Raw genomic sequence first — 25,444 nt, forward strand, 5'->3', positions numbered from 1 at the left:
AATGTCTTTCTAAACCGCTCTTATTCATATTGCAACAAACAGCAACATGAAGGAGAAAAAATGCGATAAGCGGTAAATACGATAGTGAACGAACGCCGCCCCACCAAATTCGTTTGAACGAAATAAACCATTTCGAGCACTTTCGTTTTCGATCCTTTTTCACAATGTGAAAGAACTTAGTATTAATTCTGCTTTACGATATACATGTTACATGAATGATTGAATTGACGAAGTATATATACAAAGAAAGCAGCTGATTTTCCAGCATTAAAAGAACGGCGAGAGTGTTTTCGTGTGGAGTAATTGTCAATTGACCAAATAAAACAGCTGTGCGCGAATTTTGTGACTGGTTTTAAACATAAACAAGTGGAACGATAACAAACATAGTGTTATCGGTATTCATTAACTATATCGCAGTTCAGTGAATAAAAATAGAGTCTTTTTCTCGTCCTACAAGTTTGTAGAACTAATTCGTATAACAAGTTACAAGTTAGTAGTGTGATTTTATATGAAAAGTAAGTAATGGAACATCAGTACAACAAACTTATAGGGCAAGCAAGACTCTAAAAATATTTTTAAAAAAATTCAAAAGCAAACTCAAAACTCACAAATCTTTACTGGAATATTTTATGTCAACATCGACACATGTTTGTGTTTTGTTGTCAAGTGTTTATGGGACGAGTTGAGTACCAGCATGGCTATCACCATATCAAACAGGCTTTACCAGCCCAATAACACATTAAATCTTAAATCAAATTACACACTTGGAATTTTGAAAACCGATACATTTTCTGTTTCTGCGTTTTACTTGAGTTTCTCATTTCTCCAAATAAAAACACATGTAAAATTCACAAAAAACCAGTAAACCACGAAACAGAAAATGTGTCAATTTTCAAAATTCCGCGAGTGTAACAAAAAAAAATTCCATTAATTTATTCAATCCGAATTCCAAATCTTGAACGATTCGCAGTTACTGTTCATCATATCAATGCCAGAGAAAAATTTGTCATGATTTTCTTTCATATTAATACGATGGATAGGTTCATTCCGCACAATGTTACTGCTGAATTTTTGGAGTGTAGAATAGACAGTTATTTTGCCTAGCCTAGTGTCTCGAGTCCGGTTATGATACGTTAACTGATGTACCAAGGATGAATCGATTCTGTTGTGGATTAACTTGTATAAAGTTAATTCATCGCTCTGTAATCTACCATTACAGACACATCAATTAAAATGGTCTTTTTCAATTAAAATGATTAACAATATTTTTGATTAGTGATTGGTGTAGGTGTATGTGGTGCAACAAATGATTTTCCTCATCTGCATTCTGTAACCAGTTCATTAAGAAAACAAACAAAAATGGGACTAGAGCGAAATAGAATAATTTAGGGCACATAAGGGAAGTACACTAACACATTCACTTGAATTAGTTTGATTGTTTTTCTGTTTAAAAGAAAGCTTTGAGCAGGAGCTGGGTTACAAGCTCTACTATGTCTTGTATTTTTTAATAAAACATGTTTCCTTCCACTGTATACGTGCATAGTAACCATAGGTTGGCTTGGCTGTGATTTTCTTTTTACCAATTTCCCTTAACATAACAAAAGAGTCTACCGACAGCGGGCCCCGATATGTACTGTGTCAGGCTGCTTGCACTACAAACAATTATCCAACTGTATTCTATCATCTCAAGTTATGTGTGGTGAAAAGTAAAACTTTTAGAAAAAGTAATAGCTGGTCATGGTAGACAAAGATATTCTTAAAAAAAGTCAAATTGCAGAGTCATCGAATACATTTCCATTCCGCTAAAAATTATATTATTTTCTCGAACTCATTTCAAAACATATCACAGCGACAAAATATCATCTGTGGATCTGTACACATTTAGGTTTCAAAGTTGGTCCACTTTAGAGTTTTTATCGGTTTTTACAGTCATAACCCGGGCAGGGTACTAATTTCTTTATGGTATATTCTCATCTTTTGTGTAAAACTGGATTTATGTTGAAATAATGCACCTAGCGAAATGAAATGGAATCAATTCACTAATTAATGGTAAAGCCAACCCGTAGGCAAATAAGTTCAAGTATCAGCTTCTTTCCATTCACTCGACCTACCAAATACGAGACCTCCCCTTCTCGTTCGTTCGAACGTCATTTAGATATCGTCATTTCAACGATTTAATTGTTCAGTATCATTTTGGGCCAATCACTCTGTCATTAAACTCCATGTCGTGTAATGTTTTGCTAGCTGCAAGGGTGTCCTCTCTATGACTGTCGATAGTTAAGAATTACGTATCTATCGTGTGTGTCCGTGTCCATGTTTACAAGGTGAACAATGTGCACCCAAAGATCGATTGATATTCGCTGACATGGACGTGTATTGTCTCATTAGCCATGAACAGTAATCTTACCCTTTAGGTGGCTAGCAAAACTAGCCCCAGCATTTGTGTTGATAGGCTGTGGTATTTTGTTTAATTTTATTGATTTTAGGCGATTGTCTTACAAGACAAAGTAATTTTGGGGTGGGCTATTATGTTCCCTTAGAAATTGCTGTGCGGAAAACAATTAGATTTGGACCATCAGTGATAAATGCTTCCGGGTCCTATTGTATTACTAAAATATAATTCTCTGATGGAAGTGTCCCAAACAGCGCTGGGTCAACTCTATTTCCACCCTATACGTGTGAGCGAGTCTTTCGGGATTTTTGTTCAATTCTCCTTACAGTTAGGCTAAAATTCAAAATTTTTGGATTTTTTAGAAGTCGGAATTTTGCTTTAGATTAGAAGAAGGACAGCATCACTTCATACTATAAAAGCGTAGACTAATCGATACTACGGCATGTGGCGTAAAATTGTAAAGCTAAGGTATGGCTCTATCAGGGCATCTACTGATTGATCTAATTTATTGCCAAATTAGTTTCGACAATGATAATGAGGACACATTTTTTCATTACAATTAATAGGGCAATATCCTCCCACGAATGTTTACAAACTTAGGACTACCATTGACACAGTAGTGTTTCGTCACCATTCATTCCAATGCTGAACACTTAAAAAACATCGGTAGTCACGAAAGAATAAATTAAAAAAATCGTTTAAATCCTAAGTAACGTCTGAATTAATTTAAAATAATAAATTAGTGGATGACCGACAATTAAACTAGATAGCAACTGATAGAAGCCTAAACAAAGAAAAAGATGTGAATGATTCATTGATACTAAAACCTACTAAAAGCAAAACTGAATGATAAGAATTTCTACAGTTGACTAGATACGAAATTCAAATGACATTATTATAAACAGTTGAAAGTATAATACAGTTCGTCTGTTTATTGAGGCTGTTGTGAGTTTTCGGTACAATGATTTTGGTAAAGAAGACTCACAACAGTCTCAATAAACAGACGGACTGAGCATAACACTGTTTACAATAACGTCATTTCAATTTCGTATCTAGTCGACTGTAGAAATTCTTATCATTCAGTTTTGCTTTCAGTAGGTTTTGGTATCAATGAATCATTCACGTCTTTTTCTTTGTTACAGCTTCTGTCAGTTGTCCAGATGTAATCGAATTTAACTTGATTTGCTCTATTGTCGATAGATTGAAATCTTTCACTTTATTTGTTTGACACATTTTGCCGTAAAAGACGTCGTATTTTTCGGAAATTTAATAGTTTTTTGTACAAAACTAGGGATAATACGATGAAAAGTATAATTTTGTTGATCCGAGGCGAAGCCGATATCAATCAACACACGAAAACGAATTTTATGGAATTTACATGCTTTCTGAGCAAAAATCGTTCTTTCAATCGAATTACGTTAAATCATAGAGGTAGACTACCTAGAGGAATTATGACCCGAAATTCATTGAAAAATTATATCACACACACCACTAACACGAAAACGTCAACTTTGCTTTGCTTGTGACGTTATTAGTCACTTTGTTTTTGACATTAAGAGTCCCTTTTTACTTTCTGTACACACACACACACATTTGAATATATGATTTTTCATTTTAATTTGTCAGTTTGTACTATTGAGAGGGCCCTTGCGTTAAATTTCGACTGTTATTAACATGTAATAGTATTTTACGTGACTAAAGATAAAAAAGATGAAAAGTAGAGCTTTCGAAAACGAGACTTTTCATTTTTATCCCGAGTTATGTAATGGATTTTATTTACATGCTGAGGGCGTAGTAGTGCTTGAAACATGAAAAGTACGGTTTTCGACGCATGTAGCTTGTAAAGGCTATTACAAAAGAGATTAAAGTTAAAAAGTCTCGTTTTCGTGTGTTTATTTACGTCGGCCTCGCCTCGGATCAACAAAATTTCTGGATACGTAGAGTAACTCTTCAAGAGTTATTGACATATCAGGTGCACCTAGTAATACATTTTCTTTTGTATATTTTCAGGGATTTTAATGAACAAAATACTTATAGTGTGATAACATTGTAATAAACTCTTAGGCAACTGTTACAAAGGCAGTCACTGTGATAAATAAAAATAGGAAACAAATTAATTTGAAATCACAAAAAAAATGAATAAAGGCGACAGAAAAACCAATCAAAAAGACAACCCGCTTGAGAGAGCAAACATATTATCCCAGTTATTATATTGGTAAGACCAATCGAATGTCCGTTGTGATCGTAAATAATTTATGAATGGAATGTCCCATGTTAATAGGTGGACGAAAGATATGTTTAAACTTGGAATGGAAGGACCGATACCACCCGACGAAATTTACAAACCAAAGTCGTCGCTAGAAAGTAAAAAGATAACACAAAAGTTCATCGAAAACTGGTCGGATGAATTAAAATGCAAAAGTCCGAATTTATTGAGGGCAATTTTCAGAATGTACGGAGCTCCGGTGTTATTTTGGGGACTGTCGTTTAGCTTTTTGGAGAGTGCAATGAAGTGGGTTAGAATTCTGGCGAAAATATTTCAATTTCATCGCGCCTCATTCGGTAGAATTTATCATTCGTGATTTTCAGGGTTGTTCAACCACTGTGCTTAGGCGGTTTAGTGGCATATTTCGCAGCCGATCAAACACACATATCGAAAACCGATGCCTACTGGTACGCTGGTGGTATCGTTTTTTCTTCGGCAGTGTCGGTGATCACTTTTCACCCATTTATCCTATACATTTTTGAGACTGGCGCAAGAATCCGACTGGGTTGCTCGAGTTTGGTGTATCGTAAGGTAGATACATTGAAATAGAAATCTGTGTTCGAAACCAAATTAGCATTCGTTTTCGTTAGACATTAGATCTCTCCAAGTGTGCCGTATATGACGGTCTGAATGGACAAGTGATGAATCTCATTGGGAATGATGTACAGCGATTTGAATTGGCTATGGCATTCCTTCACGACACCTGGAAAGGACCCGTAGAGGCATTATTATTTGGATATTTCATCTACCAGCAGATCGGTTTGGCCGGTGTAATTGGAATGGCATTTTTGTTGTCGTTTGTTCCGATACAAGGTACGTCCATTAAGCAGAATTCATCATCAGTAATGTTCCATATATCTTGCTACTTTCAGTTTACATTGGAAAGAAATCAGCACAGCTACGTCTACGAACAGCGGAGCGCACAGATTTCCGAGTTAAGATTATGAATGAAATTGTGTTGGGCATTCAGGTGATTAAAATGTATGCCTGGGAAAAGTCGTTTGCTACGATGGTGGACAAAATACGAAGGTAAAAATTGGATTACCTAGAATTCATCGCAATGTAAACTCGATTTTCTTATGCAGAAACGAAGTGAATGTGATACGCGGCACAGCATACATTAGAGCAACGTTGTCTTCATTCGGAATGATATCAAGACTGTCAATATTTATCAGCTTGGTAACGTACATTTTCTTGGGCAATGTGATCACAGCGCAAAAGGTTTTCGTTGTCTTCTCATTTTTCAACATTCTCAACTTGTCAATGGTGTACTTCTGGCCTATTGCCCTAACTAATGTCGCAGAGGGATACATATCAGTGAAACGAATACAGGAATTCCTTTTAACTAGCGAAAAGAAGCCAACTGGACTAGACGGTGAAAAGGTTGATGGCGGCAAAGGTGACCTAGTCGATGAAAAAGATGGCAGGAAATTGCCTCGTGAAAATGGAGCACCCGAAACTGTTGAAATTTCCAATCTTTCAAGATCGAGACGAATTGTCGATTCGGATGCAAAACTGAAAGGCATCGTCATGAAAAATGTAACCGCAACGTGGAATCGCGGCGACAAACAGGACGCAGGAATTTATGACTTCGATTTAGTCGTACCAAATGGATCCTTATGTGCCGTAGTCGGACCAGTCGGTTCAGGTAAATCAACATTACTCAATGTCCTCATCGGAGAACTAGATGTAGACCGCGGTGACTGCTTAATTAATGGAACAGTAAGCTATGCCTCACAGGAGACTTGGCTGTTTGGAGGAACCGTCAGGAGTAACATAATTTTCATCGAAGAGTTCGATCAAAAGCGTTACAAAGAAGTTGTACGAGTGTGCGGCTTGGAAAGAGACTTAAAACTGATGCCGAACGGCGATATGACAATCGTTGGTGAACGAGGCATTAGTTTAAGTGGCGGCCAAAAGGCTCGAATAAGTTTAGCCCGAGCTGTGTACAAGCAGGCCGATATTTATCTACTGGACGATCCACTATCGGCTGTGGATTCGCATGTTGGCAAACATTTGTTCCAGGAGTGCATTCAACAATTTCTGAAAAACAAAATCTGTGTACTGGTGACGCATCAGTTACAGTATTTGAAAGACGTCAATCACTTGGTATTGATGTACCATGGACGTGTTGAGAGCCAAGGTACGTACGGGGACGTACAACAAAGTTCTGCGGAATCATTCCTCGCCACCCATGCAATCGATGAAAGCGGAAGTGAGGAATCCAAGACGAAAGTAAGTTTTCGAGTATTGTACTACGTGCCTCGTGCATCCTGTTTTGAATTACGCCAACAAATTTTTTTCGAAATTGCAGCGACGACGCACTTCATCCTCAACATCGTTACTGAGCGAGAGTGGCGTGGATAAGATTGATGAACGCGAAGAATTGCAAGCGGTCGGTGCTGTTCAGTTGAGTGTTTACACATCGTATTTCAAGGCTGTCGAAAGTGTAGCATACCTAGTGTTCATGGTGGTGATGTTTGTTTGCTGTCAATGCCTCGTCAGTGCGGTTGATCTCTACATATCCCAATGGTAAGAGTCGTTCTCGACTTCCGGATTCATATGAATGTTCTCGATGAACTGATGACTCTACTCTTTGCTTCAGGTCGAATTGGGAGGAAAGTATTGGCGCTAATTCAATCAATGCAACGCAGATTTTAAGAGATGATGTCCAACAAAGCCGGCTTACATACATTATCACCTATGCCATCCTGATGGCCGTTGCGACATATGTGTACGTTCATCGAACATTCGCTTTCTTTTTTATGTGCCTGAGAGCCTCAATGAAACTGCACGATAAACTCTTTCGAGGAGTTACGAGAGCTGCGATGTTCTTTTATAACAACAATCCGTCCGGGCGAATTCTAAATCGCTTTTCGAGGGATATAAGCCACATCGACACACAATTGCCACCGTCCCTAATCGATTGTCTTTCGGTGAGTTTGTCTTGTAATTTTACGTAGAACAGGCCAATTGACGACCCAAATTCTTTCAGTTCTTTTTTGGATTTTTTGCAAGTATGGTCATTGTGGCGATTGCAAATTATTGGCTGCTGATACCGACATTCGTCATGACAATTTTCTTCTACATCCTTCGCTACGTTTACATCAGCACAGCTAGAAGTATCAAACGCTTGGAATCGTTAAGTAAGTTGAAAATCACGTACACCTTGTAGAAGGCGCACTTATCTATATCCGCCCATCTCTCTATTCAGCTCTTAGTCCAATTTACTCTCACATCAATGGTACCCTGCAAGGACTTTCAACTGTGCGCGCATTCAAAGCCGAGCATGTCCTTAAATCGGAATTCTATGTTCATTCTGACTTTAACACCGGCGTAGCCCATTTAAGGATGGTAGCAAGTCGAGCCTTCGCATTTTGGCTAGACGTTGTGTGTGTTTTCTACATTGCTGTCGTCACATTTAGCTTTGTAGTCATGGATAATGATAACGGTGAGTATAACGGCACAGTAACATTGCTTAGAAAGCGTCGAATAAATGTAATGAAACGATTACCGTTAAAGCTACAAGCGGTAACATTGGCTTGGCCATACTTCATTGCATCAATTTAATCGGAATGTGTCAATGGGGCATGCGACAAACGGCCGAAATCGAAAGTCAAATGACATCGGTGGAACGAGTAATGGAATATGCAGATCTGAAGTCAGAGGCAGCACTGGAATCCGAGCCAAAGTATCGACCATCTCTAAATTGGCCATGCGACGGTGAGATCATATTCAACGATCTGAATTTCAAATACTCGGAGAATGGCGAATTCGTGCTGAAAAATCTGAATTTGCGTATCCAGCCGAGAGAAAAGGTTGGCATTGTTGGCAGGACAGGAGCAGGTAATTAATGCTGCTGTTGAGAGCTGTTTCGCCAATTTTATTGTCATTTTCAATGTGCAGGCAAGAGTTCAATTGTTCAGGCCATATTCAGATTGGCCGACTTGAATGGAGAAATAATAATCGATGGCATCGTTACCAACACGCTGGGCCTGCATGATTTGCGAAAGAAGATTTCAATTATTCCACAAGATCCGATCCTCTTTTCGGGAACATTGAGATTCAACTTAGATCCCTTCGACGAGCACAACGACGAGAAAATATGGGACGCATTGGAGCAGGTACGCAAGGACATCATACTATCCGAGATACGAAAAATATTCATTTCACACTTCTCCAGGTCGAACTCAAATCGTTTGTGTCATCCTCTCTGAACGGTTTGGACTGTAAAATGATGGACGGTGGTTCGAATTTCAGCATGGGTCAACGACAACTTGTCTGTCTTGCACGTGCCATTTTACGCAACAACAAAATCCTCATTTGCGACGAGGCCACGGCGAATGTAGATCCTGAAACAGATAAACTTATTCAGACCACCATCCGAAAGAAATTCTCCGACTGTTCCGTATTAACCATTGCGCATCGATTGCATACGGTTATGGACAATGACAGGATACTGGTTATTGATGCTGGTAATGCGGTGGAATTTGGTCATCCATACGAATTGCTGCAACGATCCGATGGTCATCTGAGAAAATTGGTGGACCAAACGGGAACAGCGACAGCAGATATATTGATGAGAATCGCGGCTGAGGTAATTCAGACTTCGGCTGCTGTAGGTCGATGTGCCTCTTGTAAATGAATAAGGAATTTACGTTTCGTTTTGCTTTCAGAGTTTCTCGAAGAAATGAGTGCCTTACTGCCTTACAAACGAAAGATGCACCAATAACTCCACATGTAAAATTGAACTGCTCGAGTTAGTCGTACTTAATTTTAAAAATTTTTAATTTAAGTTTTGAGAAGATCAAAACTATGTTTCCTATTGTGCTTTCAAGTATATCGTGATTACGAATATACTTCGACTAATTAGAGTAGTAAATAAAAGACACAAAACCAAATTTAAATTTCTTTTTCAATCTCCGGAACTTTTTTGAAAATCTTTTAGGGATAACAAAGCGCAATTTCAAGAATAGTGGTTTTATTGACTCAGGAATGTCCCTAAAAGACTTTCAAAAAAGTACCGGATGTTTTATAATTGCGCTGAATCTCGTGCCCCATTCTTGCTACGTTTTTTCAATGAGAACAATTAGTTTGGATTTTGCAGATGCAAGACCTATCCTTTAAGTAATAGCTCTATCGTGACACTAATGGTGAGTAGAACGAACACTTTCTAGCTACCAAATACGAGGTAGTAAGGTTGTCTGATCCACGATGATATGGAAACATTGCATAGTGAAATTTTCGTCGACTGAGTATTTTCACAGACTCAATTTTGTTATAGTAAAGGCAATGGGTGATAGAAGTCTTGACAAGTTTCATTCTACCGAAATCGGACCGATATTTTAGTGAAATCATTTTTATGTGCCTTGACAGAAATTGAACCCTAGAGTCCAAAGCCACTGGTAATTTTCGCCTTTTTATTGCACAAGTTCGAAATTATTTTCTGACTTTGCCAGGTTAAGGTGCCTTACATGGCATGTAAACATTTGCGATAGAAAACACCTTAAACTGGCTTAAATGTCTTGATTGAACAGTTGGATGGGTTCTTAATTTTGAATTTGGAATTTAAAATGATAACACACGCATTGTAAACAAGTCTACATCATTATAACTCATATTCGCAAGAATTCCATCTCGAGTATTTGTCTTAAGAATGTATTTACATATGTATCAATCCATTGCAATACATTGTGAAATTCTAACACAAGCAATGCAAAACAATGATTACACCAAAGCATCGCTGTTGTATTTATCACATAGAAACTGAACAAAGAATGAGTTGAATTCTAATTGTAGATGCACGCTATAGGGCGTGTCGATTTGATCTTACACATTCCAAGTTAGAAATTTTCATTTTCGCAGGGCTTCAAATACCTTATGTAATTGTTTTGAGATTGTTATTTTCCCACGAAGAATTATACATAGCTATTGCCTTCGGCTCGGGTTACAAACCTCCCTATCGGCAACATAAAAATCTCCAATCAAGGACGTCATGTTTTATTTGAGAAGTTTCTTTCCGCGGTAAATGTACAGAATGCCCCATGTACCACTAATGAAATCAACGAAAAAAACATAAATTTAATTTGACTTTATATAAGTACCAGAATGAAAATTTGCATGCATTTCCGGACTTTCATTCAATACGGTAAATTTGTGTGTCGATTTAAAAATCTGTTGGGAAGGTAGTAATACTAACCGCCATTTTATTAGATAGCGGTGAAACACCATTTCGGATGATTCTTCATACAAACATTACGATGACGACAAGATCTGCTATATTTTCATCACCCGACCAACTCTATTGACACTACTTACTCAACAGTACACAGCATCGGTCTAACACAACATTGCAAATTATTAAAACCGGACGTAGTGGACCAATCGGAATTCTCGGGAAAATTTTAAAATCGGTTTAGACTGCGACTACTAGGATTGTGAGTTGTAGAAACCTCAAATTCCTTCATTGAGATTTTTAGAATTTACCTTTTTGGCTTCGGCTCGAAATTTTTGACAGCAGAGAGGTTGATGCCAAATGTCTTCATCAAAAGATCACAAAACCACACGTTGATCTCTTGTGGGCTCATCCTTGAGAACAAAATATGAACGCCCTTGACAGAAAGTTAATCGTTCACAATAAACAAATGAACTTTTCCCCATTAAAGAGCTTTATGAAAAAAAAACTCTGTGACGCCGAAAACACACAAGAACAGGTCAAATTCCGGTCATATAAAATTAACCCAATTGCAGAATTAATACATCGAATTTAGGAGTTAACCAACGCACTGTTAGTTCTATAAGTTAACATAATATTCGAAGAGTAGTGGTAGTCGTAGTACCGCCGTGTACTTTAGTCCCATTTTACTTGGAATTTATCGATTTTATATTCATTGGTTGAAAGTGTATTTCGGGCAATATCTTACTGCCTGCACAAGACAAAGCCCAAAGACAGGGTTAATGTGTTTACTATCACAAATGTTTACATGCGGTGTAAGACCTTAGCCTGGCCTTAAGGCTTTTTTATCAATTCGTTAATCATTAATTCGCTAATTCATCTGTGTACATTTCGACGATAATAAATTTAGCTAAAATTGGGATAATCTTTTTTTAAGTTCGTACGTTACCGTCGACAACAAAAATTGTCCTCGAGCGTTCGACTCTCTATTCCATTCAATTTTTCGGTGAAATTCATACAGACTTTAAGTATATATGGGAATATCTATAATATAACGTTTAATGTTTCTTGGTTTGTCTGTTTGTTGGTTTGTCTCTCTATAGGAGCCCAGACGGAAATTCCTTGAGACTTGAAACTTGACATACCGGCTATTGAGGAAAAGTTAGTAATAACTCGCGAAACATTTTTCACTTTCATGCGTTATTTGACGCACGATTTTTGCCTGTTTACGTCGCTACGATAAGTTTACGATAAGTTGAAAATATTTTCAACGCCTGAAAATATTATTGTAAAAAATTTGTTAAAAATGTTTTTTAACGCGTGAAATAAATTTTGAACGCGTTAAAATATTTTTAAATGAAAATTCTTATTTTGACGCATAAAAATATTTACATTTTATCATTAAAATAATCCCGAGCAAAGCCGGGTATCTACTACACTAGTCTCTAATATAAAGTTTAGTGTTTAGAAAATCCTAGAGACTTGAAACATGGCATATCGGCTAATGAGGAAAAGTTTTGGAAGAACGAGCGATTTTTTTTCACGTTCATGCGTTATTTGACGTACGGTTTTTTTTGCCTGTTTACGTCGTGGATGTGTTTCTTAAACGTAACGCGTGAAAATTTTTGACACTGCAAAATATTTTTAACGCGTAAAAATATATTTGAAAGAAACGCGTGAAAAATTTATTAAAAAAATTTATTTTTGATGCGTTAAAATATTTTTGACGCCAAAAAAATACATATTTTGTCATTAAAATAAACCCGAGCAAAGCCGGGTACTACACTAGTGAGTATTAATGTTGTATACTTGCAATACAATGCGCGTGCTATCATTTTAAATTCCAAATTAATTAAAACCCATCCAACTTTTCAATCAAAAACATTATCATTTCGTTAACAATTTGCCAATATTGTGAAATTCCATAGTTTTCTGAAAGATGCTTCAAACGGTTCAAAGACATTACCCCATGTCCATACCGGCGTATTCAAATCGCGAGCAATGTCTTTCTAAACCGTTTTTTATTCATATATAGCAACATGAAGGAGAAAAAATGCGATAAGCGGTAAATACGACGGTGAACGAACGCCGCCCCACCAAATTCATTTCAACGAAATAAAGCATTTTGAGCACTTTTGTTTTCGATCCTTTAATAGAATTCACTATGTGAAAGAACTCAGTATTAATTCTGCTTTCCGATATACACGTTATACATGAACGATTGAGTCGACGAAGAAAGCAGCTGATTTTTCAGCATTAAAAGAAAGGTGAGAGTGTTTTCGTGTAAAGTAATTGCCAATGACGAAATAAAACAGCTGTGCGCGAATTTTGTGACTGGTTTTACATAAAAAGGTGGAACGATAACAAACATAGTGATATTCATTTGCTATACCGCAGTTCAGTGAATAAAATATACGAAATTTTTTCAAAAGTCCAACTCAAAACTCACAAATTTTTACTGTAATATGTTATGTCAACATCGACACATGTTTGTGTTTTGTTGTCAAGTGTTTATGGGACGAGTTGAGTGCCAGCATGGCTATCACCATATAATTCATTAGCCACTTTATATATTACAGACACATCAATTAAAACGGTCTTTTTCAATTAAAATGATTAAAAATATTTTTGATTAGCGATTGGTGTATGTGGTGCAACACATGATTTTCATCATCTGCATTCTGTAGCAAGTTCATTAAGATAACAAACAAAAATGAGACTAGAGCGAAAGAAAATAATTTAGGGAACCCGCGATGAACAGAGGGGAAGTACACTTACCCATTCACTTGCTATAATTTGTTTGTTTTTCTGTTTAAAAGAAAGGTTTGAGCAGAAGCCGGTGACAAGCTCTACTATTCACTGACTACCTGGAGACAAAATTACCTGCAACAGCTGAGTTTTTCGAAACTTTTTTGTCAGTGTATTATTGTATTATTTTAGTAAAAAATGTTTTCTTCCACTATATGGGTGCATAGTAACCATGCTTGGCTTGGTTGTGATTTCTTTAATAAATTTCCCTTTGCATAACAAAGAGTGTACCGACAGCGGAAAAGGGTCCGATAATTACTATGTCATGCTACTTGCACTACAAACAACTATCCAACTGGATTCTCTCATCTCAGGTTATAAAATATAAATATTTGTGTATTTGTAAACAACACATGGCCACAGTGTGGTGAAAAATAAAACTTTAGAAAAAAGTAAATAGCCGGTCATGGTAGACAAAGTTTTCATAAAAAAGTCAAATTACAGAGTCAATGAATGGTGACATACATACATTTCCATTCAGCTAACAATTATATTCTTCTCTCGTACTCATTTCAAAACGTCAGTTTGTTGGGCAAAAAGTGTTTGACTAGATTTGTGACCGTAAATAATTTCCATATCACAGCGACAAACCTCATGAGCTCAATGAATTTGTACACATTTAGGTTGCAAAGGTGTTAGGCTTTGGAGTTTTTACCGGTTTTTACAGTTTTACCGGTTTTGCTTATCTACCACCGGCATGACGAATAAACGAGTAAAGCCGGATTTATGTTGAAATAGTGCACTTAGCAAAATGAAATGCATTCACTAATTGGTAATAAAGTCAACCCATATGCGAATAATTCATAAGTATTAGCTTCATTGCACTCACTCGACCTATGATACCTATGATACCTATGATACTGATACTATGAGACAACTGTCTCCCTTTCACAACAATTGAATTTTTCTAATAAATATTCTTATCCCGTGGCTTCGCGACGTTATTACTAGTATCATTTAGTCCTATCACTCTGTCATTAAACCCCACGTCATCGTGTAATGCTTTGATGGCTAGCTACATGGGTGTCCTCTCTATGACTGTCGATAGCTAATTAAATGCCATCGATAGTCGTCGCTGTGAAAGACTTACGTATCTATCGTGTGTGTACGTGTCCATGAATAAAGTGCACCCAAAGTTTGATTGATATTCGCTAACATGTATGTCTATTGTAGGGTTCCCATGAAAAAATTGTAAGTGCTTTTTATTCTAACTCTTTTTGGACGAAATTTTGCGATCGTTTGATGCTGTAATGCATTTGCATTTATTAATGATAACCGAAAACGTTTCTAGTTCTAAATGAACAGTTAACACCTCGTGAAATCTATGGCTCCACTTTCAGGTTTCAATTGAGCATTGAAATGATTCGTATTAACTGTAACACTGTGACATTGTTTCAAAAACTTCATTGATGCCGGTGTTTCATCAAAGATTTCAAAGCGTTCCCGAAACTTTTAAAAGAAAGTGTTCCTTGACCACTTCCATATTTTACAAAGAAACCTCTTCTGAAACAACGATTTTAGTAAGAAGTTGATCTCAATTTTTCTACCTTTTAACAAATAAATTGCAATATTTTTTACATGCTACATGCGTCGAAAACCACTTCTTTCGACGCCCTCAGCATGTAAAATCCATTACATAAGTCGGGATAAAAATGAAAAGTCTCGTTTTCGTGTGTTTATTGACCTCGGCTTCGCCTCGGATCAACAAAATTCACCCGAAAACTCTACTTTTCATCTTTTTATCCCTAGTCATGTAAAATACTATTGTTTCCCTGTAGAAAACGAGTACAAAGAGTACAAAATCAATGGAATAGTAAGATGGCTTGCCCCAGTTGCTGAAAAGTAATTACAATGTCAAAAAAGAGTACGTCTGGAAACCCTAGTCTATTGTCGCTTTAGCCATTAACAACGACTGAGTACACGATTCATTGCCAGTAGACTTCATCCTTATCCAAAACGACTTTAATCTTACCCTTTGGATGGCTAGCAAAACTAGCCACATCATGGGTTGATATGCTTTGGTATTTTGTTTAATTTTATTGATTTTAGGCGACTGTCTTACAAGGCAAAGTAGTTTTGGGGTGGGCTATTCTGTTCGAACAATATTCCCTAAAAAGTGAGATACAGCTAGCCTCAGAAATTACTATGCAAAAAACTGACAAAGATTTGCGACTTTGTGTTACTCAAATAAGAATTTCTTTCTTCGTATTTTGTCTTCAATTTGATGGGTGATTCACGTTAGTTCCATATGGAAGTGTCATGTAGCAAGGTTACATTCGATTAAACATCTATTTCATTAAGGTGGGTATAGGCTTGTGTACTATGTTACATAAAAGAAATGTGATATGAATTGAATCGTATCTTTTCATCGATTTTTATGTGGGAACACTATTCCACTCAGACGAAGTAGACTATTTTGCAAAAATAACCCTATTGTCCTGATGGAGGTAATAACAGTAACGTTGGAATTGATTTCGTTACAAAAAATTATAATAAATCATTGCGTTGTTTGTCTGCCAGAGATAAGATAATGTTGTGTGTTCAGTGTGCTTCTGTTGTTTTCAGATTATTTACTATTGTAGCAAATGATGAGAAACGTTTTGATTTCATCATAATAAAAAATACAAATTTGATCTAAATTGTGGATGCAATTTGCACAACAAAGTCGTAAAATAACAAAAAAAAGAGGACCTACAGTCACTAACTCCGGCTAGAGATTTTTTAATTGAAATTGAACCTGGTCCCGTCGGAGCTATTTTTTAGAGATCAGTTGGTTAAATGCCCAAACAGCCCTGGGTCAATTCTATTTGCACCTTATATGTGTGAGCGAGTTTATCAGAACTTTTGTTTGATTTTCTTATAGTTAAGCCAGTTAACATCAAAAAATCATAATTTTTAAATTTTATAAGAATCGGAATTTTTCTTTAGAGTAGAAGAGGGACAATATCAACTTCGTACAAGAAAAACGTACACTAGTCGATACTACGACATATGTGGTACCATTGTAAAGCTGAGGTGTGGGCATCTACTGATTGAACTAAACATTTACCAGGTGCGAAATATCCCTTCGGCTTTTGGTTTAAACAATTTTTCCGATATTTTTTAACAACTCTTAGAGACACATAAGATATAATGTTCTTGTCATGTATCACCTGGACAGTATCCGTGTGTTCATTTGTTAGACGTCATCGAATTCATTATTTGATTTTGCTCTATTGTCGACAGATTGAAATAGAATCTTTCACTTCATTTATTTTAACACATATTTTGCTGTAGTAGAAGGCATTAAATGTGGAATTTTAATAAATAGTATTTGACATACAGTGAACGACATCTCAAATGAATTTGCAAATTCACAATGACATTCTCTGAAAAAAATGACAGTGAGACATTTGAGATGTCGTTCACTGTATTTAACTAGAAATAAAAAGATGAAAAGTAGAATTGTGTTGATCTGAGGCGAAGCCGAGGTCAATAAACACACGAAAATTTTTATTCTTTTTGTTTACTTTTGTCTTACTGTTGTGGGCCAACGGAGTTATGCGCAAATTTTTGTATAAGGGTTTTTCTTGCATAATGGGAAAATAACTAAATGATGAATGAATGAAAGCTAGATTCTTCATTTTTATCCCGATTCATGTAATAGAATTGACATGCTTGTTGTTCTTTCAACGATGGAACAAAATTCCAACGAAACCAGGACTTTTCGACTTTTTGTACCTTGTTGTATAGTTCAGTAATTTAAGATTATTCAGACATTCTAGGTACAAAGAGTTGCAACATTAAATAGTTTAGATTGATTTTATTAGTTGTAAATTTTCACTTTTGAAAAGTCATTGCCATATCAGATGCACCCAATAATGCATTTTCTTTTGTATATTTTCAGGGATTTTTATGATCAAAATACTTATAGTGTGATACTTAACATTGCAATAAATTCCTAAGCAACTGTTGCAAAGGACGTCACTGTGATATATAAAAATAAACAAATTAATTTAAAATAACAAAAAAATGAATAAAGGCGACAGAAAAACCAATCAAAAAGACAACCCGCTTGAGAGAGCAAACATATTATCCCAGTTTTTATATTGGTAAGACCAGTCGAATGTCCGTTGTATCGATCGTAAATAATTTATGAATGGAATGTCCCATGTTAATAGGTGGACGAAAGATATATTTAAACTTGGAATCAAAGGACCGATACCACCCGACGAAATTTACAAACCAAAGTCGTCGCTAGAAAGCAAAAAGATAACACAAAAGTTCATCGAAAACTGGTCGGATGAATTAAAACGCAAAAGTCCGAATTTATTGAGAGCGATTTTCAGAATCTACGGAGCTCCACTGTTATTTTGGGGACTGTCGTTTAGCTTTTTGGAGAGCGCAATGAGGTGGGTTAGAATTCTGGTGAAAATATTTCAATTTCATCGCGCCTCTTTCGAGAGAATTTATCATTCGTGATTTTCAGGGTTGTTCAACCACTGTGCTTAGGCGGTTTAGTGGCATATTTCGCAGCCGATCAAACACACATATCGAAAACCGATGCCTATTGGTACGCTGGTGGTATCGTTTTTTCGTCGGCAGTGTCGGTGATCACTTTTCATCCATTTATCCTATACATTTTTGAGACTGGCGCAAGAATCCGACTGGGCTGCTCGAGTTTGGTGTATCGTAAGGTAGATACATTGAAATAGAAATCTGTGTTCGAAACCAAATTAGCATTCGTTTTCGTTAGACATTAGATCTCTCCAAATCTGCCGTATATGACGGTCTGAATGGACAAGTGATCAATCTCATTGCAAATGATGTGCAGCGATTTGAATGGGCGCTGGCATTCCTTCACGACATCTGGAAAGGACCCGTAGAAGCATTATTATTTGGATATTTCATCTACCAGCAGATCGGTTTGGCTGGTGTAATTGGAATGGCATTTTTGTTGTCCTTTATTCCAATACAAGGTACGTCCATTAAGCAGTATTCCTCACTGGGAATGTTCTATATATCTTGTTACTTTCAGCTTACATTGGAAAAAAATCAGCCCAGCTGCGTCTACGAACGGCGAAGCGCACAGATTTCCGAGTTAAGATTATGAATGAAATTGTGTTGGGCATTCAGGTGATTAAAATGTATGCCTGGGAAAAGTCGTTTGCTACGATGGTGGACAAAATACGAAGGTAAAAATTGCATTACCTTGAGTATATGGCGATACCGCAATGTAAACTCGATTTTATTTTGCAGAAAGGAAGTGAATGCGATACGCGGCACAGCATACATCCGAGCAACGTTGTTTTCATTCGGAATGATATCAAGACTGTCAATATTTATCAGCTTGGTAACGTACATTTTCTTGGGCAATGTGATCACAGCGCAAAAGGTTTTCGTTGTCTTCTCATTTTTCAACATTCTCAACTTGTCAATGGTGTACTTCTGGCCTCTAGCCCTAACTAATGTCGCAGAGGGATACATATCAGTGAAACGAATACAGGAATTCCTTTTAACTAGCGAAAAGAAGCCAACTGGACTAGACGATGAAAAGGTTGATGGCGGCAAAGGTGACGTAGTCGATGAAAAAGATGGCAAGAAATTGCCTCGTGAAAATGGAGCACCCGAAACGGTCAAGATTTCCAACATTTTAACACCGAAACGAATTGTCGATTCGGATGCAAAACTGAAAGGTATCGTCATGAAAAATGTAACCGCAACGTGGAATCGTGGCGACAAACAGGACGCAGGAATTTATGACTTCGATTTAATCGTACCAAATGGATCGTTATGTGCCGTAGTCGGACCGGTCGGTTCAGGTAAATCAACATTACTCAATGTCCTCATCGGAGAACTAGATGTAGACCGCGGTGACTGCTTTATTAATGGAACGGTAAGCTATGCCTCACAGGAGACTTGGCTGTTTGGAGGAACCGTCAGGAGTAACATAATTTTCATCGAAGAGTTCGATCAAAAGCGTTACAAAGAAGTTGTACGAGTGTGCGGCTTGGAAAGAGACTTAAAACTGATGCCGAACGGCGATATGACAATCGTTGGTGAACGAGGCATTAGTTTAAGTGGCGGCCAAAAGGCTCGAATAAGTTTAGCCCGAGCTGTGTACAAGCAGGCCGATATTTATCTACTGGACGATCCACTATCGGCTGTGGATTCGCATGTTGGCAAACATTTGTTCCAGGAGTGCATTCAACAATTTCTGCAAAACAAAGTCTGCGTACTGGTGACGCATCAATTACAGTATTTGAAAGACGTCAATCACTTGGTATTGATGTACCATGGACGTGTTGAGAGCCAAGGTACGTACGGGGACGTACAACAAAGTTCTGCTGAATCATTCCTCGCCACCCATGCAATCGATGAAAGCGGAAATGACGAATCAAAAACGAAAGTAAGTTTTCGAGTATTGCACTACGTGCCTCGTGCATCCTGTTTTGAATTACGCCAACAAATTTTTTTCGAAATTGCAGCGACGACGCACTTCATCCTCAACATCGTTACTGAGCGAGAGTGGCGTGGATGAGATTGATGAACGCGAAGAATTACAAGCGGTCGGTGCTGTTCAGTTGAGTGTTTACAAATCGTATTTCAAGGCTGTCGAAAGTGTAGCATACCTAGTGTTCATAGTGGTGATGTTTGTTTGCAGTCAAGGCCTCGTCAGTGCGGTTGATCTCTACATATCCCAATGGTAGGAGTCGTTCTGGACTTCCGGATTCGTCTGAATGTGTTCTCGATGAACTGATGACTCTACTTTTTGCTTCAGGTCGAATTGGGAGGAAAGTATTGGCGCTAATTCAATCAATGCAACGCAGATTTTAAAAGATGATGTCCAACAGAGCCGGCTTACATACATTGTCACCTATGCCATCTTGATGGCCGTTGCGACATATGTGTACGTTCATCGAACATTCGCTTTCTTCTTTATGTGCCTAAGAGCCTCAATGAAACTGCATGATAAACTCTTTCGAGGAGTTACGAGAGCTGCGATGTTCTTTTATAACAACAATCCGTCCGGGCGAATTCTAAATCGCTTTTCGAGGGATATAAGTAACATCGACACTCAATTGCCACCGTCCCTAATCGATTGTCTTTCGGTGAGTTTGTCTTGGAAATTTACCGAGAACGGGCCAATTGACGACCCAAATTCTTTCAGTTCTTTTTGGAATTTTTTGCAACTATGGTCATTGTGGCGATTGCAAATTATTGGCTGCTGATACCGACATTCGTCATGACAATTTTCTTCTACATCCTTCGCTACGTTTACATCAGCACAGCTAGAAGTATCAAACGAGTGGAATCGTTAAGTGAGTTGAAAATCACGTACACCTTGTAGAAGGCGCATTTATCTATATCCGCCCATCTCTCTATTTAGCTCTTAGTCCAATTTACTCTCACATCAATGGTACCCTGCAAGGACTTTCAACTGTGCGCGCATTCCAAGCCGAGCACGTTCTTGAATCGGAATTCTATGTTCATTCTGACTATAACACCGGCGCAGCCCATTTAAAGATGGTAACAAATCGAGCCTTCGCATTTTGGCTAGACGTTGTGTGTGTTTTCTACATTGCTGTCGTCACATTTAGCTTTGTAGTCATGGATAGTGATAACGGTGAGTATAACGGCACAGTAACATTGCTTAGAAAGCGTCGAATAAATGTAATGAAACGATTACCGTTAAAGCTACAAGCGGTAACATTGGCTTGGCCATACTTCATTGCATCAATTTAATCGGAATGTGTCAGTGGGGCATGCGACAAACGGCCGAAATCGAAAGTCAAATGACATCGGTGGAGCGAGTAATGGAATATGCAGATATGAAGTCAGAGGCAGCACTGGAATCCGAGCCAAAGTATCGGCCATCTCTAAATTGGCCATGCGACGGTGAGATCATATTCAACGATCTGAATTTCAAATACTCGGAGAATGGCGAATTCGTGCTGAAAAATCTGAATTTGCGTATCCAGCCGAGAGAAAAGGTTGGCATTGTTGGCAGGACAGGAGCAGGTAATTAATGCTGCTGTTGAGAGCTGTTTCGCCAATTTTATTGTCATTTTCAATGTGCAGGCAAGAGTTCAATTGTTCAGGCCATATTCAGATTGGCCGACTTGAATGGAGAAATAATAATCGATGGCATCGTTACCAACACACTGGGCCTGCATGATTTGCGAAAGAAGATTTCAATTATTCCACAAGATCCGGTCCTCTTTTCGGGAACATTGAGATTCAACTTAGATCCGTTCGATGAGCACAACGACGAGAAAATATGGGACGCATTGGAGCAGGTACGCAAGGACATCATACTATCCGAGATACGAAAAATATTCATTTCACACTTCTCCAGGTCGAACTCAAATCGTTTGTGTCATCCTCTCTGAACGGTTTGGACTGCAAAATGATGGACGGTGGTTCGAATTTCAGCATGGGTCAACGACAACTTGTCTGTCTTGCACGTGCCATTTTACGCAACAACAAAATCCTCATTTGCGACGAGGCCACGGCGAATGTAGATCCTGAAACGGATAAACTTATTCAGACCACCATCCGAAAGAAATTCTCCGACTGTTCCGTATTAACCATTGCGCATCGATTGCATACGGTTATGGACAATGACAGGATACTGGTTATTGATGCTGGTAATGCGGTGGAATTTGGTCATCCATACGAATTGCTGCAACGATCCGATGGTCATCTGAGAAAATTGGTGGACCAAACGGGAACAGCGACAGCAGATATATTGATGAGAATCGCGGCTGAGGTAATTCACACTTCGGCTGCTGTAGGTCGATGTGCCTCTTGTAAATGAATAATGAATTTACGTTTCGTTTTGCTTTCAGAGTTTCTCGAAGAAATGAGTGCCTTACAAACGAAAGATTCACAAATAACTCCACATTTAAAATTGAACAGTTCGAGTTAGTCGTACTTAATTTTAAAATTTTTTAATTTAAGTTTTGAGAAGATCAAAACTATGTTTCCTATTGTGCTTTCAAGTATATCGTGATCACGAAAATACTTCGACTAATTAGAGTAGTAAATAAAAGACACAAAACCAAATTTAAATTTCTTTTTCAATCTGAGTCTGCCATTGAATTTTGCAGATTCAAGACCTATCCTTTTTGCAATAGCTCAATCGCGGCACTCATGGTGAGTAGAAGGAAAACTTCATATCACAAGCAATACATCATGATAAGAAAAAGTATAATAAGTGGTGACCCAGCGCTGCTAGCTGATCTGCAGAATCCGATGGATAAGATAAATACGAGGTAGAAAGGAGGTCTGATCAACAATGATTGGAAACATTGCACAGTGAAACTTGTCTTCCAATGAGTATTTTCACAGACTCAACTTTGTCATAGTCGAGTCAATGGGGGATAGAAGCCTTGACAAGTATTTTTAATCGACGTAAAACATTACTCTAAGCAACTAGGGTTTCTTTCTGGGGGAGGGTCAGGTCGCTTTACTGAAACGTTAGCACTAGAAGGACACATGAAGCAGATACGCAGACCCCAATCGCATGATATTGACTCAACTTATTGTTGCGACAAAATTTCATAAAAATCATAATTTTCAATTTTTTACCAGAACCGACCCAGACTTATTTTATACGATTGGTTACCGGCACTAACATTTGTCTGTCTCTTATCCCTTGACGTTCAGTCAAGTTAACTTATTGTTGAATTTTCACCTTTTTATTACTCAAATTCGAAATTCTTTTCGTATTTTGTCTTTAAATTGCCTTTGATGGGAGATTCAAACCGTTCGTGAAAGTGAACGGATATTTTGATTTGATAAAAAACCGTCATTATCTCATCAAAATATAAGCTTGCGATTGTAACGAACATATTACAATTACATACACGAAATGACTCATACCTTTTCATCGATTTTAACCATATTCATGCCCTACACAACAGAACAATTCTGAGGGGGGCAAGATGGATAAAAGTAATGTTGGAATTAACTTAACATTTTTTTTTATTTAGTTTTTTTTGCTACTGTAGCAATGATGGAGGAAGCGTTTTGATTCACGAAGTAAATTGTAGATGAAAAGTTATTTCAAGGTTATTATGCAAGTGGTAAGAAATGACTACCACAATATACTACAAAATATCAATTCTTCCACGAAGAAGGTGGAAATTGACCAATTATATTTATACGATATTCTTACTTTCTACTTTTTTTTCTTTTTCTACTTTCATAATAGCTGTGTCTAACCAATGGAGATGAAACCGATAAATTTCAGTAAATTATGTAATATACACGGCGGTACTACCATTTTTACTCTTCGAATATTATGTTAACTCTTAAATTCGAGTTGTTACCTGCGTTTCTTGTAAGGCGATTGAGTTAATTTTATATGACCTAAATTTCACCTGTTCTGAAACTAACTTAAACAATGGAAACCGGACCAAGCTCGAATTTTGGCCAATTCCTCCCAAGATGCAGGTGCGTGGTTGCAAGCACTTCCAGCTCCACAACTCGGAACACACACGAATTCAGAGTTTCAATGGCACTACGTTTAGGCTTACCTATTCTACAATCACATAAATGTGTGTGTGGAACGAAAGTTGATGAATTTGCGAGACATGGACTGTCATGTAGTAAAGCTGCAGGAACAAAACCTAGACACGAATCATTTAACAATATAATGCAACGCGCGCTTAAATCGGCCGAAGTACCATGCACACGTGAACCACCTGGTTGTTCTGCACCCGATGGCAAGAAACCTGATGGTCTCAGTCTTGTTCCTTGGACGAGGGGCAAATCTCTGCTCTGGGATTACACCTGTTCAGACACTTTCGCTCAATCATATGTCAATAGAGCGTCACGCGAAATTGGCTATGTTGCAAAACAAGCAGAGGATGAAAAACTGGAAAATTACGACCATTTAAGAGATCATTTCATTTTTGTACCAGTGTCATCCGCAACGACTGGAGTTTTCGGAAAAATTGGACATATATTATTATAACAAATCGGTAGCAAAATTACAGAAGTAACGAAAGAGAAACGAGCAACAAGCTACCTTTTTCAACGGCTAGGAATAGCAATTCAACGAGGAAACGTTGCATCAATCTTGGGTACGCTTCCGCCGTCTAAAAATCTAAACGAAATATTTTGCTTGTAAAAATTTGAATTTTGTTAAATAAATAAAAACAAACATTGTACAGTCAAAGGCAGTCAATTTTTAGTATAAATTTGCTTCAGCTGTTTTTCAGCTGATCCACACATACAATCAAAACTGGTTTTCCTTGTTCATACGGTTGAAGCTGCTACACGCACACGCATGATAGTGGTAAAACCGTATAAAGACGTATAAACGGTTGTGATTGTTTGTATGGATCAGCTGAAAAACAGCTGAAGCTATTTATGCTGAAAATTGACTGCCTTTGACTGTAACTTAGGGGAAAAAAAAAGAATTGCTCGTGTGTTTTCGACTTTACAGAGGTTCTTTGGGATCTTCAATGGGAAAAACTTCATTTGTTTATTGTGCACGAGGAGATCAACATGTGCTCTTTTAGATGGAAACATTTGGCATCAACCTCTTTTCCTTCAAATTAATTGAGCCGAAGGCAAAGTCAAAAAATCTCAATAAAGAACTACAAGATACATACCTCGTAGTCTAAACCAATTTGAAATTTTTCTGGGCATTCCGATTGGTGTATACCATAGCACTGTTTCTAGCATGAACATAGAAAATGTTCGGAGGCTGATGAAATCATAGTAAGCTTTGTCGCTTTGTCATGATGATTGTCGTTACCGTAATGATTTTGTTTGTATGTGAAATCTTCAGACGTAGTGTTTCTAATAA

At 37.5% G+C, this 25,444-nt stretch overlaps 3 protein-coding genes across 10 annotated transcripts in view; 2 read left to right on the top strand and 1 right to left on the bottom strand.

The window, feature by feature from the left end:
- Positions 1 to 25,444, bottom strand: part of LOC119070437 — a 106,086-nt gene that overhangs the window by 12,022 nt on the left and 68,620 nt on the right. The gene's annotated exons all lie outside the window — the stretch shown is intronic.
- Positions 176 to 9,565, top strand: LOC119070434 (probable multidrug resistance-associated protein lethal(2)03659). Its single transcript, XM_037174776.1, has 17 exons — positions 176 to 427; positions 468 to 473; positions 2,252 to 2,254; positions 4,476 to 4,607; positions 4,674 to 4,904; positions 4,982 to 5,189; positions 5,249 to 5,471; positions 5,531 to 5,687; positions 5,744 to 6,893; positions 6,973 to 7,190; positions 7,264 to 7,594; positions 7,654 to 7,804; positions 7,873 to 8,109; positions 8,181 to 8,504; positions 8,565 to 8,782; positions 8,842 to 9,255; positions 9,335 to 9,565. Exons 4-17 carry the CDS (start codon positions 4,528 to 4,530, stop codon positions 9,350 to 9,352), a joined length of 3,960 nt encoding a protein of 1,319 aa, XP_037030671.1. The 5' UTR covers positions 176 to 427; positions 468 to 473; positions 2,252 to 2,254; positions 4,476 to 4,527; the 3' UTR covers positions 9,353 to 9,565.
- Positions 13,006 to 25,444, top strand: part of LOC119070433 (probable multidrug resistance-associated protein lethal(2)03659) — a 37,720-nt gene continuing 25,281 nt past the window's right edge. The window contains exons 1-15 of one of the 2 annotated variants that reach the window (XR_005086513.1): positions 13,006 to 13,100; positions 17,528 to 17,732; positions 17,802 to 18,032; positions 18,110 to 18,317; positions 18,377 to 18,599; positions 18,659 to 18,815; positions 18,880 to 20,029; positions 20,109 to 20,326; positions 20,402 to 20,732; positions 20,792 to 20,942; positions 21,011 to 21,247; positions 21,319 to 21,642; positions 21,703 to 21,920; positions 21,980 to 22,393; positions 22,473 to 22,575. Coding sequence is in view for 1 of the 2 variants with exons in the window: in XM_037174775.1 (XP_037030670.1) it covers positions 17,653 to 17,732; positions 17,802 to 18,032; positions 18,110 to 18,317; positions 18,377 to 18,599; positions 18,659 to 18,815; positions 18,880 to 20,029; positions 20,109 to 20,326; positions 20,402 to 20,732; positions 20,792 to 20,942; positions 21,011 to 21,247; positions 21,319 to 21,642; positions 21,703 to 21,920; positions 21,980 to 22,393; positions 22,473 to 22,490 (3,960 nt within the window). In the remaining variant the exon portion in view is untranslated. Of the gene's footprint in view, positions 13,101 to 17,527; positions 17,733 to 17,801; positions 18,033 to 18,109; positions 18,318 to 18,376; positions 18,600 to 18,658; positions 18,816 to 18,879; positions 20,030 to 20,108; positions 20,327 to 20,401; positions 20,733 to 20,791; positions 20,943 to 21,010; positions 21,248 to 21,318; positions 21,643 to 21,702; positions 21,921 to 21,979; positions 22,394 to 22,472; positions 22,684 to 25,444 lie in introns of those variants that run through there. The other variant, XM_037174775.1, reaches the window with a different exon arrangement.

This window comes from Bradysia coprophila (genome assembly GCF_014529535.1).
Source record: "Bradysia coprophila strain Holo2 chromosome X unlocalized genomic scaffold, BU_Bcop_v1 contig_79, whole genome shotgun sequence".
Taxonomy (NCBI): domain Eukaryota; kingdom Metazoa; phylum Arthropoda; class Insecta; order Diptera; family Sciaridae; genus Bradysia; species Bradysia coprophila.

Excerpts from the sequence above, each read along its gene's own strand:
- LOC119070434 (XM_037174776.1), top strand. The coding sequence starts at position 4,528 with ATGAATAAAGGCGACAGAAAAACCAATCAAAAAGACAACCCGCTTGAG. Across the intron at positions 4,905-4,981 it reads TTTTTGGAGAGTGCAATGAA|GGTTGTTCAACCACTGTGCT; the intron begins GTGGGTTAGAAT and ends CGTGATTTTCAG. Across the intron at positions 8,110-8,180 it reads AGTCATGGATAATGATAACG|CTACAAGCGGTAACATTGGC; the intron begins GTGAGTATAACG and ends TTACCGTTAAAG.